Source organism: Globicephala melas, chromosome 1 (genome assembly GCF_963455315.2).
Source record: "Globicephala melas chromosome 1, mGloMel1.2, whole genome shotgun sequence".
NCBI lineage: Eukaryota > Metazoa > Chordata > Mammalia > Artiodactyla > Delphinidae > Globicephala > Globicephala melas.
The window spans coordinates 137,583,723-137,607,544 of record NC_083314.1 but is presented as its reverse complement, the minus strand read 5'-3'; the positions used below and the strand labels follow the sequence as shown (position 1 = coordinate 137,607,544).

Below are 23,822 nucleotides of genomic sequence, written 5' to 3'. Positions count from 1 at the left end.
GTAAAGTATGAGATAATTATAGCACAAATGCTAGAGCTTGGGATGTTTTTCTTCTATATAACCTTTTAAAGTTTTCAAAGCAGTTGTGGCTTGATAAATTACAGGATAACCCACTCTTAATCATAACATTTGCAAAATCTCTTTCTTCTTTGACATAAATAGATATTCAATAAATGTTTGGATGGAAGGATGGATGGTTGGTAGATGGGGCAGAGGGAGGGAGACAGCACATAAAGGAAAAGAAGTTTTAATTTTTTCTTTTTTTCCTCTTTAATTTTGTGCTTTTAAAACATATTCCTTGATATGAACTGTGTTCTTGTATATGTGGAAGGGGAGGAGTCATTAAATAAAAGGCCCTGAATTGATTCATTGACTCAGTATGCTTGTTTTTCTGTTATTTGTTTTTCATTCAACAAAAAAATTTACTAAGCAACTACCATTAGCTGGTCATTGTGCAAGTTTCAGGGAAAACCCAGTTGAACATCTCACAATTTTATTTTTTTTTTTTTGTGCCTATTTCTTCAGCTGCTAATTTTGCCCTTTAAACTTTCTGAGGAATGCTGAATTCACTGACACATGAACAGTCATGTGAAGGGCCCCAGCAGTGCTGAGGGCTGCGCTTATCAAAACCCCGTCTTAGGAATTGTTTCCTGATGTACACGTGAGGCCCATGATCCCTCTATGGATTGTGAAATGTGTTTATGCAGAAAGGAGAAAGCTCCTCCTCCCCTTTGTTGCTTTCCCTACTTTGGACCTCTTTTCCCCGGCTCGGCCCCTCCGCACTCTATGTGGCCAAAGGAAAAATGAGATATGTCAGGGCTGGGATTCATGTGGTCTCACAGAGGCATCAGCCCTGCACCACTCTTGGATCAGATCAGTTAGGCAGAGTGTAGAGAACCTCTCTGGAGGGGAAATTGGGCAAGACCTGCCTCTCACCAGTGCTGTACCAGCCTGGCCAGAGGTTTTCTAAGTCTCCTCAGGACTTGAGAATATAGGATCTTGGGAGGGATTTTTTTTTTCCTGCCCTCCTGTTTCCAGGCAAGGAGACAGTGGACTTGGTATTTAAAAAGAATCACTGTGTATATTATGTACTGAAAATGGCTGGAAAAGAACCTCAATTTGTGATCCATTTCTCTCCTCGTGGATGTGAGGGAGCAGTTTAGACTTTCAGGTGGTTTGTGGCAGAATCAGGGTTCAAACCCAGATCTTCAAACTCTAAACCCATGGCTCTTGCTAAATGTTCCCTGGTGAACTGACACTTCCAAATATATTTCCTTTGTATAAGACAAGTGTCACTTCATAAAGTGAGGGAGTCTAGAAAGAACATGGGTTTTAGGGTCAGACAGAACAAGGTCAAGGGGCCATATCCTGGCACTGGTCTTACATCTCTGTGACCTTGGGCAAGTTACTTTGTTTCTTCTGTGTATGTCGAAGGGAAGAAAATATATTTTGTAGATGTTGCAAAGATTAAATGAGACAATATTTAAAGATTTTAATGCAGTATCCAGCCTATCCTAGCTATCTAACATGTTTTCTAAAAATGTGGGAAGAATACAACTGTCTCTTGAGAAAGAGTTCAGATGATATTGGTAATATCGATGGCGATAGTGATGGTGGTAGTAGTGACATAGCAACCATTAATTAATCATTTAATTTTAAACATTCCCTCTGTATCAGAGCTCCCATGTGATATTGTTATCTTCTTCATTTTATAGCAGGTCTTTCTGTCTTCAAATTCCATTCTTTTTTCATTGTAACACACTTGTTCCCAGATTTTAAGGCTAGTAATATCAACAATGAATCTGCTAACCAGAGAAGAAACAGAGAAATATTTTCCACAAATTTCTTTTTTCCCATGTTTAACCCCCTTTCAGGATTGAAGTACCCTGTAAAATAAACTTTGTCCATGCTTTACATACGTGGGACCAATAAAGGCAGTCACCATCAGGGATTCCTTGAACTTACATATAACACCGTGGACCCGCAATGGCCAACCCCTTTTCTGTCAAGGATCTTGGGATCAATATATTTAAGGCCACAATATTTTGAGATATGCAGATGAGTAAACATCATCCACCTGGTTATTGGGTTTTTATCTTAGAGAAAAACCTGAGACCCAGCAGTTCGGAATCAGACTACATGGATGTGATTCCCAGCCCTGCTTCTGGTGAGCTGTGTGACCTTGGTTCAGTTACTTCTCATTTCTAAGCTTCAGTTTCCTCCTCTGTAAAATGAGGATAATAATAACACCAATCACGTTCAGTGGTTGTAAGAATTAAATGAGACAGATGCAGAGAGAGAGCATGCAAATAGAGCTCAATTAAAATTATCTCATATCTAGGGTTTCTTCCTGTTCAAAAGCCTTTGTTTCCTGGGTGGGGAAATTTATCACCCAGGACTTCCCAGAAAAATGTAGAGCACTCTAAGTACATAGAAAAGAGGGAATTTAATACACAAAAATGGTGACCCAGTTATGAAGGAGCCGTGAAGGGCTATATTCCCTGTGAAGCAAGCCAGGGGTCAGCAGAATGGAAGCTATTGCCACCCCTGGCTGGAGGAACATAGGAGGAGGTTGTGTGACCAGAGACGAGGGGCGGTGAACACAGGCCAAGTGGGAGCATTGGTGGCCCTGTCAACAGAGCTGAAATCATGGAGGAGACGCAGCCACCTGACACGGGGGAAGCGAGGGAGATGCACTCTGGCTTTCCAGTGCCTTCAGCCCTCAGACCTCCTGGCAGGGCTGACCTGGTGTCTGGGAACCATGGGCTGCAGGGGCAGCCCCACGATGCCGAGCAGAGCAGGGGACTTGGTGAAAACTTCAGGTTGCTTCCATGTCTTGGCTCTTGTAAGTAGTACTACAATGAACATTGGGGTCCATGTATCCTTTCAGATTATGGTTTTCTCCGGGTATATGCCCAGGAGTGGGATTGCTGGGTCATATGGTAGTTCTGTGTTTAGTTTTCTAAAGAGTCTCCATGCTGTTCTCCATAGTGGTTGTAGGCCCTGCAGTTTTTCTTGTCCCATCCTGATCCCTGCATTGAAATGCTCCGTCTAGGCTTCTCCCTCCCTCCCACAAGACCGTGAGCATCCCAAGGAAAAGGGACTGTCGTCTTACCCTCACAGCCTCAAGCGCTGGTACTTTCACTTTCTACTCTATGCTGGCCACTGTGGTCGGTGCTGGGGGACTAAGCACGTGGGCGAGACAGTGCCAGCTTCCTGCAGCTTTTATGATCAAAGGAGAGGCAGACGGGCTGTGGTAATTCTGTAAGTTACCAGTGTCTTGTATGCTAGCGAAGCCCAAGGGGAACTGGGAGCCGCATCTTTCCCGGAGGAACAGGGAAGCCTTCCGAGGAAGTAACATTTGAGTTACGAAGGAATTGGAGTTCACCTGGCAAAGAGGTTGGGGAATGGCATTTCAGGCAGAGGGCAGAGCGAATGCAAAGGTCTGGAGGTGGGAAGGAGCACTGAGGATTGGAGATGGAGAGCGGGGAGGCACAGCCCGAAGCCCATGGAGCCGGAGGGAGCTGTTCTCTCCCGCGTCCGGCCTCTGTGCTCTGCCCTGATGCTTCCCACCTCCTACCTGTGTCCTAGCTGGGAATGTTTGCGTGTTTTCGGCTCCTACATCACACCCAGTATATCGTTTTACGTGTACAAAGTGCTCGTTGGATATTTGAATAAGTGACAGACGACTCAAGGCTCTAAATGGTCTAACTCTCCCCTCGCATTTATAACTTCACTCGCCCAGCAAATATCAAGGAACACAATCTGTGTGGAGAAGCAGCCTGAGCTTATACCATTTATGGGAAACTCTCTGCCACCTGGCATTCTTTCAACAGAAACTCACTGTCAGTCACTCTATCCTTTATGCCGAGAGTTCTGGGATGAGTAGCACTAAGAATGGTGAGCCAGAGATGCCGAGAAGATCCAGTCATCAAACGATTCTTTTGCCTTCGTTGAGACTGAAATGTGATGTGTTAAACCAGATTCCCTTCAGCCCTGCTGCTTACTAGCAGTGTGACCTTGCACGGGTCACTCCATCCATAGGTGGGCCTTCCTTCCTCCACTGATGCGTGGGGTTAATGATATCAACTTGACAGGCTCAATATAAAAGGAGACTATATATATAACTATTCAGCATGGTGCCTGGTAGTTCGAGAGCAAAAACCACTGATGGCTGTTGCTTTTATTATTCGAATTGCAGTTACTATTATTCTTCCGGTGTTCGAGGCTGTACGCTGAGGAGGGGAGAGCAAAAGCACAACGTATTTCCCTGCTCCCCTGGCAGAGGCCCGTTACGCTCTTTTGGTTTCTGTTTGAGACTGGCCTGCACGTGGAATGCTTTCTCAATGTTGTTTGGTATTAAAAAAAAGAGTATTTTATGTTTGTTTTAGTTTTCTTTCCTTCTTTTTTTTTTTTTAAGAGGATTTTGTTTTGTTTTGGTTTCTCACAGGAGTGATTGGAGCAGATGTGAGGGGGCATGGCCTCGCCTGTGAGGGACAGCCGGTGACGTCGCGGCTGGCTATCATCTGTGGAACATCTTCTTGTCACATGGGGGTGAGTCTGCCCAGCAAGCAAGCGAGGGCGGGGCTGCCACACTCCAGAGAGGACGGCCTGGCCAGGGAGGAGATCTGAGCTGTTCGCCCCTCCCCACCTCAGTTCCTTCCCTTCCTGCCCCCCACCCCCACCCCTGTGCTGTGTCTAGCTGAAAGCTCAGCCCTCCTTCCAACAGCCTTGCTTAGATTTGCCAGATCTTTTTCCAGGGGCCAAATTCTTAAAAAGTGTGAAAAGGGTTGAGTCTGCCTTTGACATCACCCTGGCCAGAGAGCCGAGGTGGAAGGGGTGAAATCAGATCCAGAGATGGCCGAGCCTCGCTCCCAGACGATCTGTCCCTAATGGGTAGCTGAGTCTTCTCTGCACAGGGGTGTCTATTTTCCTTGGCCGCTGAGCTCTCTCTCAATCAATATAAATCCATCTCCCTGGGAGCAGTCTGATGATGTATAGAATTAGGCTGCATATCATGACTTCAAAAGAACACTGATAAGCAGTTTTCACTTTGTTAATTTTTCTTCATGAATTAGTGGAAAGGCTTTCTCCAAGATTGCAGTTAAAATTTAGTGCCTGCCCTAAAATTTATATCTTCTTTAAATGCATGAGTCTGAAAGCATTCCATTTCGATAAGTACCCATTTCTACCATATTTTTATTTAAGAGTTGTTACTCTGTTAAACTAAGATGGACGATGGACGACTCCTTGGATTTTCCCCAGATGAGTAAAATAGAGGGGAGGGTGGGGGAGGAGGAGGAAGGCAAATGGGAGAGTAGCGGGGACATGCGTAAGGATTAGAGTGGGATCTGGGATACAGTCCAGGGCAGAATCTCTACGACGATGGAGGGACTTATGTGCCATGAGAAACTGTGTTTAGTTACCGTGGGGACCAGTGAGCCTTTTGTACCATGAAATATTTTGGTTGAGTAAATATTGATACCTTTACTTATCCAGTGATCCTCTGCTCTTGTGTCCAGGGCTGTGCTAAATCCTGGGGATGTAGGGATGACATAGGGCCTCCCATTGTTGAGATAGATGAGAACAGGTATTACGGTACAAGGCCTCACAGTATAGATTCAGACTGAACTCGAGATACTGAGCATCTAGTATGTGCTAGGCATGGTGGCAGGGGTTCTCACACGTTTCATAAAGATGATGGGACCGCCCGACTGGTTTCCAGTCCCAGTTCCTCCACTTCCTAAGGATGGGCCCTCAGGCAAGGCACTTAACCCCTCTGGGCCCCAGATTCCTCATCTGTGAGATGTGGAGAGTTGTAGTACATGTCTCATAGTATTGTGAGGATGGATCGAGGTGACACTGCCAGGGTTAGCTCTCCATCACTTGCACTGGTGTTGCTGGGCAGAAAGGACACAGTGGCTGCCTGGGGAGGGTCCAAGATTAGGGACAACGTCCTAAAGGGACAGTAGTGCTGGACTTCTTGCACCCCCTCCAAAAAAAATTTCCTTCTGTTTGTTTCCGTGGACGAACTCTTAGATGGAACTTCTTAAAGTTTAAAAGCCCTGGCCTCTTTCTTCCCCTCAGCAGCCCTATTGTAAGGCTTGGCTGTCACTGAAGGGAGAGATCAGTGGAGGCCTAAGGCCGCCTTGAGCCGGAGGTGCCCACCAGGGCAGTCAGCCCTTATCTCCCCCGACATGAATCTACACTTGCTAGCTTGTCTTCACTGAACACTGTTTTCAGCCTTTTTAAATCACCTCCCATTTTCACAGGGACACGTCTGATCTGGTTTCTCCTGTAAAGCCTACATTTCAGGCATTTTTACCCCACTCAGTTCGGATTTATGAGCAAAAGCAAATCCATATGAATGTGAGTCTGTGACATCCCCATGTCTCAGTTTCCTGGTCTCTTAATGAAAATGATGCTGGCTTGTTGTACAGCATCCATTTTAGAAATTAAGCAACTAAGGCCTAGAAAAGGCCAATAATTTTCCCAAGGTCACCAGGCTATTCAGCTGGAGCTGAAGACTCAGGTCCAGCTCTGTCTGCATCCCAAGTGCATCCCCCTCAGTGCCTTACTGTGTTGTGCATGATTACGATGTGTCCGTACAGGAATGGAGAGAGCGTGGGCTTCAGAGTCAGACGGGTGTAGGCTTGGACATCTGCTTATGTACTCTTTGGGCCTGCGACCTAAGGTGAGCTACTTAAGTTCTCTGAGCCTCAGGTTCTTCATCCGTCACACTGAGGGTGAGGATGCCAGTCTCACAGGGTTTCTGGGTAACATAAGTTATGTACATACATCCGTAGTACACAGTAGACACTCAGAAATTGTGGGGATTCTTATTACACTTTCCTAGTGATATAAAAGGCTCACATGAAGCAACTGTTGGGCTTTAATGAGTTTGATGGGCAGCTGCAGTTGGTTGCAATGAATGAAGGCCATAAAATGCCAGTTTATTATGGTTGTGTTGTGCTGGAAATAAAGTCCCCACTCCCACCCCGCTTTGTACTTGGGAGTGGGAAGGGACCTTCTGGGCCAAGGGGATTAATCAGCAGCTTTATGTTATGTGGTGAGGGCGAGACTGTGGTCATGCTGGCGTCGGAAAATGCCTTTGATCTGGCTCAGGTGCTGGACACCCAGCAAGCCAACAACAGTAACACCTCTGTGAGATCTCGGAGAGGTGCAGGTCTGAGGAAACGCTCCCAGGGAAACTTAAGGACCCTCTTTGTTGTGGTTCTGGCAAATAAAACCACCAACTGTCAGGAAAAATTCACCGAACAGAACACAGGGACCAGAGGGGTCTGTGGGCTTTTCAAAAAAGTGACTTCCAGCTTGGTCTGAAGGATCCTCTTTCTTCCTGTCTGCTCACTGCTGATGTTCCTAATTCTGTAGGTTGATTGGGTCAAAATTCCCAGGAATATTTTGTGTTTGATCCTGGTTGCTTCTTTCTAGCTCACCCAGAATGAATGAAGGAAGGAATGTAACAAGTATCGGTACTTAGGAGTTGCCTTCCTTCACATCCCTGTTACTTCCAGGAATCTGGAGAAAAAGCCTGAGGTTGAACATAAGCTTTACTAATCAGGCCTTTGATATTTTACAAGATACAAGTGTGGGCTGCACATTTATCTTCCTCGTAGATGATTTAATTAACAAGGAAAAAAAATACTGTTCTTTTTTTAACTGCATGAAAGCAGAGCTGCTTGTTCAGAGTTAATTACTACCAACTCACCAAAACCCAAGATCATACACAGCAGGGGTGAGCCAGAGGTTGAAAAGTCACAGGGTCAGATGGAGCTGATCCCTGCCATCGCTCCAGCACCCCTTTTCTCAAGCTGTCAAGTCAGGTGGTAACTTGGCAACTTGTCTTTAGTCAGCATGACAGATGGAGAGGGGACCGTGGGGAGGGGGTGGGGAAGACTGAAGAGGTAAGGTTTGAGCAGCACGATAGTTGGTAAGAGCTGGGAATTACATCTGCATCTTAAATCACTCAGAACTGAAGTTTTCTCAAAGTTTTAGAGGAATGTAGGCATGGTGGCTCTCTATCACACAGTAGGTGTGGAATTTCTAAAATAGGCTTTTACAGAAAAGCTGGCTTCACCACTTACTGTGTGAGTTTAGGTAAGATACTTTGTCTTTCAGTACCTCAGTGTCTTCATCTATTATATGTGGGCAGTAGTGTTTACCCAGAATGTTGTTTTGAGGATCAAATGAGGTAATCTTTGTAAGCAGCTTGGCACTGTACCTAGCACCATATACCAGACATGGTATTATTGTTAGAAATGATTCATTAAAGCTAGAATGATCCATGTGACAATGGATTTGAATTAAAGACGTCAGGATGAACTCAGGTTGAGCTTAATGTAGATTACAGATGGATACATACAGAAATATTTACAGATGTGCAGGTATACAGGTTAGTAAACATACATGTATTTCCTAGCTGTGACAGAGGAGGGGGCCTAGAAACAAAGACACCCTAGCAAATAGTTGCTACAAGCACTCCTGGTGCCCAGATCTTGGTTTCTAATACCATTCTCCAATAAAAGGGTGAGGGCTTCTTGGAGAAATGGTTGATCCTAGGACCAGGGCTGGAAATAGACAAGATGAGCCTAGGGTATCTTGTTGTAGCACCAGAAAGTAAGATAGCGCTCAAAACAAAACAAAGTAAAAACAAACCCCGCCTCCCCCCAACCCCACAAACTGAAGGAATTATCAGGAGCCAACCAAGGGGGCTTCCAGTGGCCAAAACTGTAACAATTTGAGCAGAATAATAAAGTGTATTGGAGTATAACCCAAAGTATAACATAACTATTGTGAGTCCATGCTGATACCAATAAATGAACAGAAGAGACAAATCTATCATGCAGGAGAATTGATATAGATATTCCCCCCTTAAGGAAGTGGAGCATACCTTCCTGTTCCCTCACAGCAAAGGAAACCATAAACAAAATGGAAAGACAGCCCACAGAATGGGAGAAAATATTTGCAAATGACGTGATCGACAAGGGGTTAGTCTCCGAAACTTACAAACAGCTCCTGCAGCTTAATATCATCAAAACAGACCAATCAAAAAATGGGCAGAAGACCTAAATAGACATTTCTCCAAAGAAGACATACAGATGGCCAAGAGGCACATGAAAAGATGCTCAACATCGCTGATTATTAGAGAAATGCAAATCAAAACTACAATGAGGTATCACCTCACACCAGTGAAAATGGCCATCATCAAAGAAATCCACAAACAATAACTTCCTATTCCTTAAGCATGAGCTGCACATGGTGACTTCCTTTCAAAGAGGAGAGTACCAAAAGGGAGAAAAAGCATAACTTTATAGTGGGGAAATCTGACACACTAACTTCAGCCAGGTTATCAAGGTCAACACCAACAGTGATAAGTCATGTTGATAGTATGTACTGCTGACATGGTGTGAAGAGAATGGCGCTTTATCTCTGTTATCTTCCTCCCGAAAACCCATAACCACAGTCTAATTAATCATAAGAAAAGCACCAGACAAATTCCATTTGAGGGACATTCTACGAAATACCTAACTGGCACTCTTTGAAACTGTCAAGGTCATCAAAAAACAAGGAAAGCCTGAGAAATTATTACAGCCAAGAGGCGCCTAAAGAGATATGTAATGTAGCATCCTGGATGGGATCCTGGAACAGAAGAAAGCTGTTAGGTGAAAACTAAGGAAATCTGAATCAAGTAAGGTCTTTAGTTAATGATATCAATATCTTTCTTTAGTTGTGACATATGAACTTAATGTAAGATATTAACGATAGACAAAACTAGGTGTAGGGTCTATGGAACTCTGTACTACCTTCCCAAGTCTTCTGTAATCTAAAACGGTTGTAAAATTAAAAGTTCGTTTTAAAAAATTATTCATTAAAGCATTCACTCATTACCAAAACATTTTCTTGTATTTGCATGGCCAAATACTCAGGGTATTAAGATAAATAAGGTAGCATGTCATGCCTGCCTTCATTGAGAAAGACAGACAAGAAGGAGATGACTACAGTTCAGAGTGGTAACTCCGATGGTAAGTTTAGGACTGAATATGGAGATAGGGGACGACTCAAGCTTCCAGTAGACAGGGAAGCTTTCCTGTAGGATGTGCTATTTGTAGGGCTGTAGTTCCCACCCCCCACACTGGGATGCTATTCCTGCCCAGTTTCAGGCACTAGACCCTGGCCTCACCCTTCTCTTCTTTCTCTTCTGTGTCCACATCACCCACAGCAATACCAGTTTGCTGCTGGGTGGGATGTGGGTATTGCAGGCCCATTGGGAGAGCACCACAGGAAGGGAGACTATCACAGCTAAGAAGAGTGTGGGCAGGTTTCTCTGTCTTGGACTCTTTAGCAAGTGGCATTGGCAGAGGTCACTGAGAGAGGTGGAGAGGGAAGGCAGTCCATAAGGCACAGATAGGACCACTGTTACACCTCCCAGTGAAAGAGCTGAGCTACTGTGCATGACTCGCCAGGACTCGCTGTTGTCAGCCTCTGGGATCCGTGTTCTCAGGAGTCAGTCTCTCCATACTGAGGCTCGCCCTGGGCCCTGCAACTACATGTTTGGAAAACAGACTGTATGCTAGGCATCGATTGGCAAGGAGAGGTTTGATGTGGTTCCATGAGCAGTAAGACAGCTTGTGCATTCAGGAAGCTCAGCGTAGCGCTTCTCCTGGCATTTGAGGCAGGACAGTTCTACACTGCGCTGGACAGAGGATGTTCAGCATCCCTGGTCCAGCCTCAGTCATTATAAGGAGACGTTAGCTGCTACCATCTATTGAGCACCTACAGTGCACCAGGCACTGTGCTAAATCCTTTATGTCATGTCATCAGTTCAACAATCCTGTGAACTGGGCACCATTACTCTCCCCATTTCACAAGTGAGGAAACAGAGGCAAAGAGCAGTTAAGTGGGTCACACAGTGTGACACACAAGAAGCGGGGACGCTCATCTGAGCCCCCTAGGGGACTGACCCTAGAGTCCTTGCTCTTCCCTTTCAGGTACACAGCTTCTCCCAAATGCCTAGAGGAGAGGGAGAGCAGACTCGATTGGAATATGGGCAGATGTTGGTGCATACATCTCACCAAAGAAAAGGTTTGAATGACAAACACCTGAGAAGATACTCAACATCATTAGTCACTAGAGAAATGCCAATTCAAACCACAGTGAGATCCACTACATGCTTGTTAGAATGGCTGACACTGTGGTGAAGATGTGGGAAAGTGGAACTTATGTGCTGCTGGTGGGAATGTGAAATGGTACAACCACTGTGGAAAATAGTTGATCAGTTTCTTACAAAGTCAATGTACACCCACCGTGTGATCCAGCTGTTCCACTCGTAAAAGCATATGTCTGTACAGAAACTCATAGCAGTTTTATTTGTCATAGCCCCAAACTGGAAACAGCCCAAATGTCTATCGACAGTGAATAGTAAAGTGTTGGTCCATCATTAGAATGGAATACTACTAAGCAGTAAAAGGGAATGAGCTATTAATATAAGGTACAACATGAATTAACCTCAAAATAATTATGCTGAGTGGGAGAAGCCAAACAGAAAGAGTACAAACTATGTAATTCCATTTATTAAAAATTCTAGGAAATGCAAACTAATATATAGTGACAGAAAGCAGAATGAGTGGTGGCCTGCAATGGGGCAGTGGGCAGGGTAGGATTACAAATGGGCACAAGGAAACTTTTGGGGGTAATGGATATACTTACCTTGATTGTAGTAATGTCTTCACTGGTGGGTGTCTGCTGTGTCAAAACTTATCAAAGCAAATGTTTTAAAAATGTGCAGCTTATTGAACGCTAATTATAGCTCAGTAAAGCTTTTTTACTATTAATTAATCAATTTATTTATTTGGTCGCACCAGGTCTTAGTTGCAGCACATGGGCTCCTTAGCTGGGGCTCGCATGCGAACTCTGAGTTGCGGCACGCATATGGGATCTAGTTCCCTGACCAGGGGTCAAACCCAGGCCCTCTGCATTGGGAGCACTGAATCTTAACCACTGCGCCACCAGGGAAGTCCTAATAAAGCTTTAAAAAGAAAAAAAGAATACCAGAAAAAATAACAATAATAATAGTGTCTGCAATCACTTATATAGTGCTTACTGTATTCCAGGCACTGATTTAAATCTATCTCTAAAAATTGTTTGGTCCTCATTTAAAAAATAGTACATAGTAGGTGCTCAATAAAAATACTGGTTGTCACTTCTTTCCTTCTAACCCAAGTTCATTCTCTAGCTACTCTGACTTTTTTTTTTTTTTGCGGTATGTGGGCCTCTCACTGTTGTGGCCTCTCCCATTGCGGAGCACAGGCTACAGACGCACAGGCTCAGCAGCCATGGCTCACAGGCCCAGCCGCTCCACAGCATGTGGGATCTTCCCGGACTGGGGCACGAACCCGTGTCTCCTGCTTCGGCAGGCAGACTCTCAACCACTGTGCCACTAGGGAAGCCCCTCTGACATATTTTACTGTTCTGCTCTTTTGATCCCTAGCACGGACCAATAGGTATGGTTATTTGTGTTTTAATGGTAGCAGTTTGTACCTCAGATGAAGCTGACTTGCCTAGTGGGTCCACATTAGTGGGTCCATGTCTCCATTTCCCCCCTTGACCCATGCTGTTCAGTTGAGAGCTGGGGCATAATAGATGCTTAGCAACCGTATGTCTGGATTGCTTCCCACCCACACCCTTTGCTGACAAGTGTGCAAGCGCTTGGATTTTCCTAAGTCTCCTTTCACTCCTTCCCAGTCCACTGGGGCTGTGTTTCAGCATCTGACTCTGCTGAGTGGGGACCAACTAACTGGGAGAAGCCCCCCGTGTCTGAGGTGCTGTCAGTCTTGTTTCCCACCCCACCTTACCGGGGACACCTGCGAGTTCACTCGGCCTCTCTGGGAAGTGAGAGTTTCACTGAACAGCTTTACCTCAGTGGGGCCTGGGAGATACAAACCAGCCACACCTGCCCTCTCTTCTTTCCTCCACCACGCAGTCCTCCGGAACTCTCCATTCCCATCCATCACCCCTGTGCCCTTGGGGGGAGAACAGGATCCATTCCCAGCAGCTCTTCAGGATGCACTTTGGCTCGGAGTGGATCTGCAGCCTGATCTCTGTTCTGTTGGGAAAAGAGGGTTGAGGCGCCCTAGCGTCTTGGGCTCTAACCAGAGAAAAGCCACCCTCAGACCATGCCATGTCGTTGGAGATGCATTCTTTGGGTGATGACTGTAGCAGCTCTGTGTTCCACCCAGGCCCGAGCTAGAGCAACAAAGGATGCTGTGCATCGTTCCTCACAAGGGAAATGCAAAGGCAAATGCAAACCCCAGTGAGACCCACTACACGCTTGTCAGAGTGGCTGAAGTCCGGCAAGGATGGGGAACTGGAATTTCACACGCTCCTGCTGGGAACGTGAAATGGCACGGCCCCTTTGGAAAACAGTTGAGCAGTTTCTTACAAAGAAACTCTCATACCTACTGTGTGATCCAGCCGTTCCACTCCCATAAAAGCTGGGCAGGGCTGTCTGGTCCCATGTTTCTGGAAGCCCACCAGGAACGCAGCAAAGCCAGGTGTAACACAAGGCCTTTCATAAGGTCAGAAACAAAAGCCTCTGATGAGAGTCTGTCAACTGGCCTGAGCTCAGTTTTCCACAAAAGACGGCAGCTTGCCTGGAAGAATGGTAGAAGCAGAGGGAAAAAACAAGATTAGCAGCAGTAACAATAGCAGCTAATATTTACTTCATGATTATCATGGGCTAAGAAATCTGCATCTATTATTGCATCTAACTCTCATAATAACCTTATGCAGTTATCAGCATTATCCTCCCATTTTACAGGGACTGAAACTGGGTCTCAGAGAGGCAAAGTACTTACCCAAGTCATATAGCTCGTAAGTCCTAGAGATAGTTTCTAACTCAGGCTGTTTGATTCCAGAGCTCACATTCTCAATTCTTTGCAGAACGATGAGACTGGGGCCATAGCATGGGTTAGTCATGCACACGGGTGTTTTGCAGAAATGGGTTGAAGTGATTACAAGGCAGATCTTTTCCAGAGGCTGGTGAGAACTGCAAAGTGAGGGCTGGATGCAGCTTGACCACAGTGTTCTCATTTTCCCTCCTTCCCAGTCTTTCAAATCTCTGCCTTTCAAGGGGCCCCCAGTCTAACGATAACAATAAAAATAAATAGCATCACTTGTCACCATCATCCCCTGGGCGGAGAGTATTTATGAGACTTTTTATTTGTCATCTTCCCTGTTTCTGTGCTGCTTTGTGGTCAAGTACTGAATTAGGCAATTTGAAGACATGTGGCTAACTTCCCAAATCACAGAGATGTTTTGTATTCGTTTGGAAGAGCATGAAATGAAAACCACATTGATTTTTTTTCCCCCTTTTTCTATTTACCACTCATCTGCTGTATGGGTGACTGTGATACTGTGGCTGCTGAGGACGACCTAGCAGTGATGGAAGTGTTTGTGCTCTTCCAGCGAATGAGTGAGGATGAAAAGGAGGCTGAGACAGCCAGGGCAGAGCCCTCGCTAAGTGTCAGCTACTATGCCACGGGCCTCAACACACATCAGCTCATCTAGTTTATTAAACTACGTAGTCACGAACCGAACGAACTTTTTGGCCAACCCAATGCATACGTTTAGTTCAGGGGTTTCAGGATTTTCGCCTTGTTGCTTCCCTCTTATTTTTTCATCCCTATCTCCCACTCTCCTTGTGCGCTCCACCAAGGGCCTCTTTTTTCACCTTAATTAAATTTTCATATTTTTTTGTCCCCCAGAGCTATCAGAAGTTTGGTGTAATATTCTGTTCTTCTACTTAACCAGTGTTAGAACACCAGGAGAAATAACATCTAAGAGACCAAAGATCCCAGAAGAACCCATGAGAAATTTTTTGAGCAATCAATGCTGAAGGATTGAGGTTGAAAGTCTCCTTCTAATGAACAGTCAGTGGCTCCCTATTGCTGATAGAAATAAAAAGGTTCAGTGTGAAAACTGAGTAGACATTTTGGCCATGTTATAGATTTGAGATATATTCAGTTGAAAAAGAATGGAAGTCTTAAATCCCAAGGAGGTGAAAGTTACTGCAGTGCTGTGATGCATTTTTTTAACTTTTTTTACTGAAAGATAATTCACATACCATAAAATTCACCCCTGCCATGTATTTTTCAAACCTCTAGAGAACTGAGTATAGTGATGTTTGAGAAAGAGAAATTCTCAGTGCCCAGATTCTAGGTTACACTGTGGAATGATACCAGCACGGGATCTTTATTACTTACAGAGATAACAGAAAGATACCACAAAGCAGTAAATTTTCACTTGCTTGCACTTAGGGTAGCACCTGACACATGGTATGGGTCTAGTAAATATTGGATTGATAGATGGGCAGAAGGACAGACAGAAATATACTGGGCAACCATCAAGGTTTGTTGAAGAATAAATCGTGCCATAACAGTTTGATGTCCTTTTTTAAAATTTTTTTTCTTTTTTCTTTTTTTTGATGTGTTGACAGGCTGTGTGGTGAATGAAGGGACATCCAGCATGTCAGCTCTCTGGTCTTCAGGAAGGATTCAGGTTCTTTCTTGATGAACTGACCCTTCCCACTTGACACAGCAACGTTGGTCCATTCAGTCACAAAATTCCATCCACCTGAGAATTGATTTTTTTCACTGAATTATACCTTGAAGCAGGCCATAAGCAAAATCATAAGACTGATTGAAAAGTATTTGTATCATCCAATTGCCAGATTTGTGTTTGGGCCTCCAGCCTTGTGTGGAGCCAGGCAGAGACTGAGCCTTGATTCTGTTGGTTGGGGGGGATGTTTAACTGGAGAGTGCTTTTGAATGATCGGTCAGCCGCCCAGGAGCTGCTTGACATAGACAAGTCAGAGGCCACCCTGACTTACGTACCTGCCATCCACCTTCATGTTAAACTCCACTGCAAGTTCCTCAGGTTTCTATGTAACTCTCAGCTGAGAGATTAGCTATGATCTTCAAAGGCAGGGCTAGGGTTCTCTGGAATTAGGGAGATGGCCCACGAAAAAAAAAGAGGGAGCCCACAGAGAAGATGGCCAGTTATATTAATATAGGTACTCATTCTTCTGTGATATGCAAGACCCTAATTTGCATGGACCTACTTTGACAGACTCATAGTGAAGATGGTCCTGAATACTAAGTCTGATGGCTTCACTCTCCCGATTAAAATCTCTCAGTAATTCTCCTGAATTGTAGCTCCACGTAGGAGATCTCGCGTGATCTGAGCCCTGCCCACCCCTGGCCTCATCCCCTGCTATCCCTCACTTTTCATCCTGTATTCTAGCAGGTACATCTCATATCCTTATATGAATTCCATGGGGCCAAAGTTTGAGAATAGAGACTATCCAGATTTTAGAAAGTTAATACTGTACGTCTACAGTATATTACATAACTATGCCAGTGAGATCTGGGGTAGCACCCATAATCAATCACATTTGTATTTCTGTAGTAAAACTTGCAAATATTCAGACCAAGTAGGTTAAATAGGTTCTAAAGAGCAAGATATTTATTCATTTTGCCATCCAATGAATCATGAAAAAACTTGGGTATTTGGAATGCTTTGAACTGAAGTGTACACTTCTTGAAAAGAGCCTGTGCTTTCTCACTTGGCCTTAAGGCATATTTTTCTCTCTGCCTGGAGTGGCCACATCTCCCTTCTACCTGGTGAGTATCATTACCACCAGAATCATCATCATTATTATAATTCACATTTATTGAGCACTTACTATGTTATTTGATACTCCCAGTAAACTCTGGGATGGCCCTCATTGTATTATGATCCCAAATGTTCAGATGAGGAAACTGAGGCTTGGGGAGGTCACAAGGCAAGGAGGAGGTAGAACTGAGGTTGAACCAAAGCCCAGGGACCCTAGAATCTGTGTTCTTAGTCACTACAGTATCCTCAGTATGTGTCTTCCCCAAAGGTCAGGTGGTACTTCCATGCAACCCTTGTTCCTTTCTCCAGCTTGTCTGGTGAGTTGTACCTCCTCAGAGGCCCTCAGAGTTCTTTAAGCCCAGCTCCTGGGCAGCACTTACCACTCCCTGTCTTCCCCACAAGGCTGAGCTTAGTGAGCAGTCAGGGAAAAGCCTGCTTCATGCTCTTTGACCGTGGCACATAGTAGGCACTCAACACATCGTATGTTCTCAAGTTCACCCAAAGAGGTGTGCTAACAGATAGCAAATAATTTGTATCCCCTGCGAGGTTAGATGGTAAACACCATCACAATTTCAAGGATAAAAAATTTGGATCTAAAAAAGGAAAAGAAATATTCACCAACAAAAAGGCTACTCAAGTTTATGTGTGGTATATGTAAAGAAGAGGAATTTGCTGGGGACAGTATTTTAGGGATGAACAAGGAACATGTTTATACTTAGGAAACAATAGCTAGGATTTATTAAATAATTACCATGTGCTGCTTTCTCTGCTAGGCAGTCCGTATATAGAATATCTAATCCTCACAATAAATATGTGAGATTAATTTATGAAAGAGAAAGATGTAGTAGCCATGTTTTGGGTCAGAATAAAGAGTAATACAAATATATTCAGATATAACAAAAGTCAAATGTCATTAGAGGGCGGTAGCCTAAAATGACCCAATAGGGTATATTTCTCCATCTAAGAGATGATAGAATTGAGGTCAGAAAGATTACAGAGCTAGGACACGGCAGGGGAAGCCAGGTCTGGCTGGTCTCCTGTCTTTTATATTCACTCCTTGAAAACGTTAACACGGTACCGAAGTATATCCCACTATCCTACCCAAAATTGGGTCCGGTTTCGAGCTCTGCTTCTGGAAAAAGCTGCTGGAACTTGGAAGGAAGCACATAATACACAGCTACCATGTGTAAGGGAAAGTGAGCCCCACGAGCGAAGTTTGGGATGGTTAAGACATGGGCTAGTTCTGACTGCTTAAGAGAAACCTTATGGGTTGGCTTAATTTTCTTGTTTATTAAAGTTTTTGTGATCATAAAATGACTAACTCTTTCTTGGTGCTTTAGAGTTTGTAAAATGCCTTTTGGAATGTAATGCTCGGAATTACTAAGTGAGGCAGACAGAGCAGGTGTTCTCTTTTTTTAAGTGAGGCTCAAAGAAGCTAAGTGATTTGTCCAGAGTCCCACAGCTAGTGAGGGTTAGGGCCAAGACTCAGATGCATATGTGAGCAAACCCCAAGCCTTTTCTGCCACGTGCTTAGTTGGTTCATCTTTGTTTACTCAAATTGAAGGATCCTGCAGTTGGGGAAAGCCTGGTTCCTCACAGGAAGGGCTCTCGATTCTGCATCGCTAGTCCCCATTTGTGACTGTAAATTCTCCGTTGACCTGCCAGCCAGTGGTTCTCGATTACTACCCATAAAATGTCCCTGGAAACTCCTTACAAATGCAATTCTTCAGGTGCCACTCCCACAGGGGGTGATTTATTGAGTCTTGCTGGGAAGGAGTATTTATGAATCTGTCATTTTAACAAGTGCCCCAGTGATTCTAATCAGGAACTTTCAGAAAAATGGCTTTAAGCTCCTTCCGAGTACCAGTGATATCTTTCCGTTACTGTTTCCTCAGTGCCTAACAGAGCGCCTTGTACATAGAAGGTACTCTAAATTCACTTCAGTGAATTATGAAGTAAATGAATGTAAAAGTAGTATAAAATGTAGTAAATTAAGTTGGATGGTCAGTCAGTCCCTGCTGGTTTGGGTCACTCTTGGAGGTTCCTTGAGTCTCCATCCTTTCAAAGAAAATCTCTCTTGGTAGGCTTAGGTCTAGACAGATTTAGAAGTCAGGACTTGGAGAGAGTACCTCGTAGAATCTGCCAAAAATTAGAGATTGTAGAATTCTTATTTTTTTATGAAAAGCAGGGTGAAGTGAAACCATGGGGGACCCCATTTGCAGCTCTGTGCAGACAGACTCAGAAACCAAAGCATAGACACACCAGGATGCAACAGGAAACCACAGGGGTCTAAGATCTTTCAGTGTAAATAGGAAGTCAGAGTTTACTTTTGAACACGCAAGTGCCAAGTTGAAGTGCAGTGTGTAATCCACCTCTCTGCCCAGCCCTTCCTTGAGCCCGGGCACAGATGAAAAATGATTCCATCTGGGTAAAAGCATTTTCAAATGTTTGTTCTGATCAGGGCTTGGAGCAAGCTTCTTTTGTTTGTGCTGGTGAATAATTTGGGACACAGGTGCAGTTTGGACTTGAAAGCATGAATTGCTCTCCCTGGTTTTCCCTGTAGTGATATCTGAAACTCCCGTCTTCCTCTACAAAGTCATCTTAGTTCACATACGTTCATAAAGCATTTGCCATTGACAGTTGCCTTTCATATACCCCATCTGCGGACCTTTGTGTCGAGGTGCGTAGTAGTGGAACGTTGGTGGACACTTAATAGGTACTCTGTGCCAATCGGGTTGACGTCTGTAATCGCATTTGATTGCTACCATTGCATTGGAAACTGATAAGTAGGATACAAATGATCATCACTGTTTTGAGATAAGGAAAATGTGAGAGTGATAGAAAAGACATGGGTTTTGAAGTCAATCATGAATATACTTAAATGAATAGTTATTCATTTAAGTATATTCACATCCAACATACTTAAACTTTCTTACCCAGGGTGCCTTCTTTTATTCAGCCAGTTGTTCTCGAGCTTCTACTGTGTGCCAGGCCCTGCAGTGAAAATGGTGAGCAAAAGTAGACACAGACCTTACAGTCTAGTGGGGAAGAAGGGTTCTAAGCAAACAATCACAAAAATAGGTAATTACAGACCTTGATAGGTGCTTTACATTCATACCCTGCTGCTGGGAGTACAAATTGGTGTACTCACTTTGGAAAACACTGAAGCGTTGTTTGAACATGCACATACCCTGCCCTCTACCAATTCCATTCCTAAGTAAAAACCTGGAGAAACTATTGTACCCTTGTACCAGTGTGTACCCAGAGACAAGTACAAGAGTATTCATAGCATTATTTTTCATAATAACTCCAAATTTGAATCAACCCAAATTTCTACCAATAATAGAATGAATATACTTAATTGTCTTCTATTCTTACAGTGGTACACATACTTAAACTGAAGGAACTACAGCTACATAAAACAATGTAGGTGAGTCAAACAATTTTAAGTGAAAGAAACAGGACATGAAAGAAAATACAGAATTATTTTATTCATATAAAATTCAAAGAGACAAGAGAGTCAATACATTTTAGGAATGTATGTATAGGTGCTGAACCTAGAAAGACAAACAAGGAAATAATTTTTTTGCCATGAATATCAGGACACTGGTTACTTACATGGCGGTGGGTGGGGTGCTGGTTGTTGAGGTTAAAAAAAAAAAAGGTGCCTTCCCAGAGGGGCTTTGGAGAAGTGGCATTTACTGGTGAAGGATGGATGAGTCTTTATTATCAGTCTTTGAATTGTGCACATCTGTTTTATACACTCTTCTGTATGTATGATATGTAAGTGCTGTGAAGCAGAGGAACAACCGTGGGAACGTAAAGCCAAGTGACTGATAAAGTTTGGGTGGTCGACTTCTGTAAGGCAGGGATGTTTGAGCTGAGATACTTTGATTAGGTAACTAAGCAGAGCCTAGTAGGGAGCGAGGAGGGTTATATGTGGCGGTGGATAAGAGGAAAGTGGTCCAGGAAGAGTACAGCAGGATAATGGGAGGGAAATTGTCAGATTGTGTGTGGGACAGGAGAGAGGCGTGACACAAGTTAAGGCTGGAGAAGCAAAAAGGGTCAGGACGTGCTGGGTTTATGAGCCTTATGAAAGATGTTTATCTTAAGAGAAACTGAAAGGTTTTAATCACAGTGGGTAACATAAGTAGATTTACAAAGGATCAAAATAACTACAGTTTGGAGAACAGATTGGAGAGAGACCAGAGTGGATGCTAGGAAACCAGATAGAAGGAGATTGGAGATCGGGTGAGAGATGATATCGCAGTAGCTTGTCTCAGATTATGGCGGGGGAGATGGAGAGAAGTGGATATATTTGAAGGATGGTTTAGAAGGTGAAATTTATGGTACTTTTGGCAGTAAAAATGCCGAGCTTGCAGGGTGGATGCAATTGGGGCTTCCCAGGAGAAACCTTCCTGGTTAACATGGATGTTAAGGAGACAAAAGAAACATGACATATAAAGGCAGTGTATGATCCTAAATTGGGTCCTAGACTGGAGAAACTGTTTTTCCTTTTCCTGTAAAAGACGTTTTGTGGACAACTGATGAAATTTGAATCAGATCTACAGATTAAATAATAGAATTGTATCCATGTTTATTTCCTGGTATGATCGTTGTACTAGGGTCATATAAAAGAATATCCTTCTTTTTATAAAATGCATACTTAAGTATTTAAGAGTAAATGGGCATTATATCTACAACTTACTCTCAAATGGTTCAGAAAAAAATTTTTTTACATACACACAATGTGTGTGTGTGTGTTTATGTGTGTGGATGCATGGATGGATAGATAGATCAGACAGATAGGTAGATAGATAGATAGATAGATATTCTTTTTCATATTCTTTTCCATTACAGGTTATTACAAGATAAGTAATATAGTTCCCTGTGCTATACAGTAGGACCTTGTTGTTTATTTTATATATAGTAGTTTGTATCTGCTAATCCCCAACTCCTTATTACCCCCCTGCCCCTTTGGTAACCATAAATTTGTTTTCTATGTCTGTGGGTCTGTTTCTCTTTTGTAAGTAAGTTCATTTGTGTCATATTGTAGATTCCACATATGATACCATATGATATTTGTCTTCCTCTGTCTGACTTATTTCACTTAGTATGATAATCTCTAGGTCCATCCATGTTGCTGCAAGTGGCATTATTTAATGCTTTTTTATGGCTGAGTAGTATTCCATTGTGTGTGTGTGTGTGTGTGTATGTGTGTATCACAGTTTCTTTATCCATTCATCTGTCAATGAACATTTAGGTTGCTTCCATGTCTTGACTATTGTAAATTTGCACTTTATTAAATTATAAAATATGCATGTATTATACACTCTCTGCAGGCATGATAGCTTTCACAGTAAATTTTAAACTATAGAGCCAGGTGATCTTTGTGGTTTGGATAGTCAAGGAAGGCTTCTGTAAAGCAGTGATGTTAGAAGTGTCATATTTTGGTTAGAGAAGAAAGAGGTCCAAGCAGAAGGGACAGTATGAGCTTCATCTGTGAGATCATTATCACCTGCAAAATTTCTTCTCTCTCTTCCCTTCTTTATACCTTTTGTTGTGGTCAATTTTTGTATAATTGTGTTTGTCAGGACCTCCAGTATTATATTGAACAGTTATACTGATTAAAAAGCCATCTCATCTTGTTCCTGATATTAGAGGGGCTGTGTCTGAAATTTCTCTAGTGAATATGATATTTGCTGGAGGTTTTTTAGATCTATAGATATATCAATAATTATAGATATAGATATTCATTTTGTGAAATTGAGAAAATGATCTTCCATAGCAGTCAGGACAGATGACCACTAAAGTTGATTTTATTTGACAGTTCCCTTCCAGGGCCAGGGAAGAGCATCACTGTGAACTTCACAAAGGCAGGGACTGTCGACTCTCCATTGTATCCTCTGTGTCTGTTCTAGTGCCTGGGACTGAGTTAGGCATTCAGTACTTATTGAATGAATGAATGGAAGATACTTGTTGAATGAGTGAGTTAAAGTTAGAAATTATTTTTTTAAGGGGAGCCAAAAACCTCGCTGCTCTCTACAGCTTCCCCACACACACACAGTGTGAACAGAGTCAGTGGTGCTGCCGTCCTTACGTTCTCGCAGCACGTGGCACAGTCAGCTGGGCATTTGACGTGGGGAGCAAGAAATGAATGATCCGGTCACAGAACATTCCGTTGCTGGCTATTAGACTTTGCCTCTAATGATTCACCTTTATTTGAACTGGAGCCAGGTGGTTAAAGATGATTTAATCAGGACAAACATAAAATACTCTCTTTAATGGAATAGTTGCTTATTTCATTTTCTCCTTAAAGTTGGCCATTCATCTCATGCCAGTGTCTTTCAATTTATGTATGTTGCCATGAAGTATTGAAAGTGATTGTTCTGAATTAAGTCAAAAGTACTCACGAAGAATTGTCTAAGTGTGTTAGCAGAGGGTTCAGAGTTCCAGTATGAAATTGGAAAGTGGTTGGTAGAGTGGCAGGCTTACGTCCAAAAAGATTTGAATGCCCTAGTAAGGTTATATACAGGTTTATTGGTGAATAACTGAGGGAAGTTGGTTGTCATAAAACAGGCAGTTAGGTAAGAATATCTTAGTAGTTTTGAATACTTTATGGTGGTTCTAATCGTATATGTACTTCTCATTTTAAAGGGGATTTAATTTAATAAGTTAGTTAAAGTAACAGCCAGTGTTAGAATGTCTAGTGTCCAGAAACTGATGACTTTTTCCTGACTTGGGTCTCTGTTCAAAAAGCCTTTGATGGGCTTCCCTGGTGGCGCAGTGGTTGAGAGTCCGCCTGCCGATGCAGGGGACACAGGTTCGTGCCCCGGTCCGGGAAGATCCCACATGCCACAGAACGGCTGGGCCCGTGAGCCATGGCCACTGAGCCTGCGCTTTCGGAGCCTGTGCTCCGCAACGGGAGAGGCCACAACAGTGAGAGGCCCACGTACCACAAAAAAAAAGCATTTGATGACTCCAGAAAGTAACCGTTAATTTATGGAGTCCTAGCTAGCTCTGTCCACCTCCTCTCCCACGTACACTCTCCGCTCCAGCTACCTGTAACGAGATCTTATAATGGGGGTCTTCCTTTCCTCGAGCTTTTGGAAGAGGCCCTAGAGACAGAC

The 23,822-nt window shown here is 43.5% G+C and overlaps 1 protein-coding gene across 8 annotated transcripts in view; it reads left to right on the top strand.

Moving 5' to 3' along the window:
- The window catches only part of FGGY (FGGY carbohydrate kinase domain containing), a 413,910-nt gene that overhangs the window by 235,658 nt on the left and 154,430 nt on the right, over window positions 1–23,822 (top strand). For 7 of the 8 annotated variants that reach the window (XM_070046609.1, XM_030870319.2, XM_060287916.1 and 4 more), the window contains one exon: window positions 4,451–4,554. In XM_070046609.1, the coding sequence (XP_069902710.1) occupies window positions 4,451–4,554 (104 nt within the window). Of the gene's footprint in view, window positions 1–3,236; window positions 3,265–4,450; window positions 4,555–23,822 lie in introns of those variants that run through there. The other variant, XM_060287934.2, reaches the window with a different exon arrangement.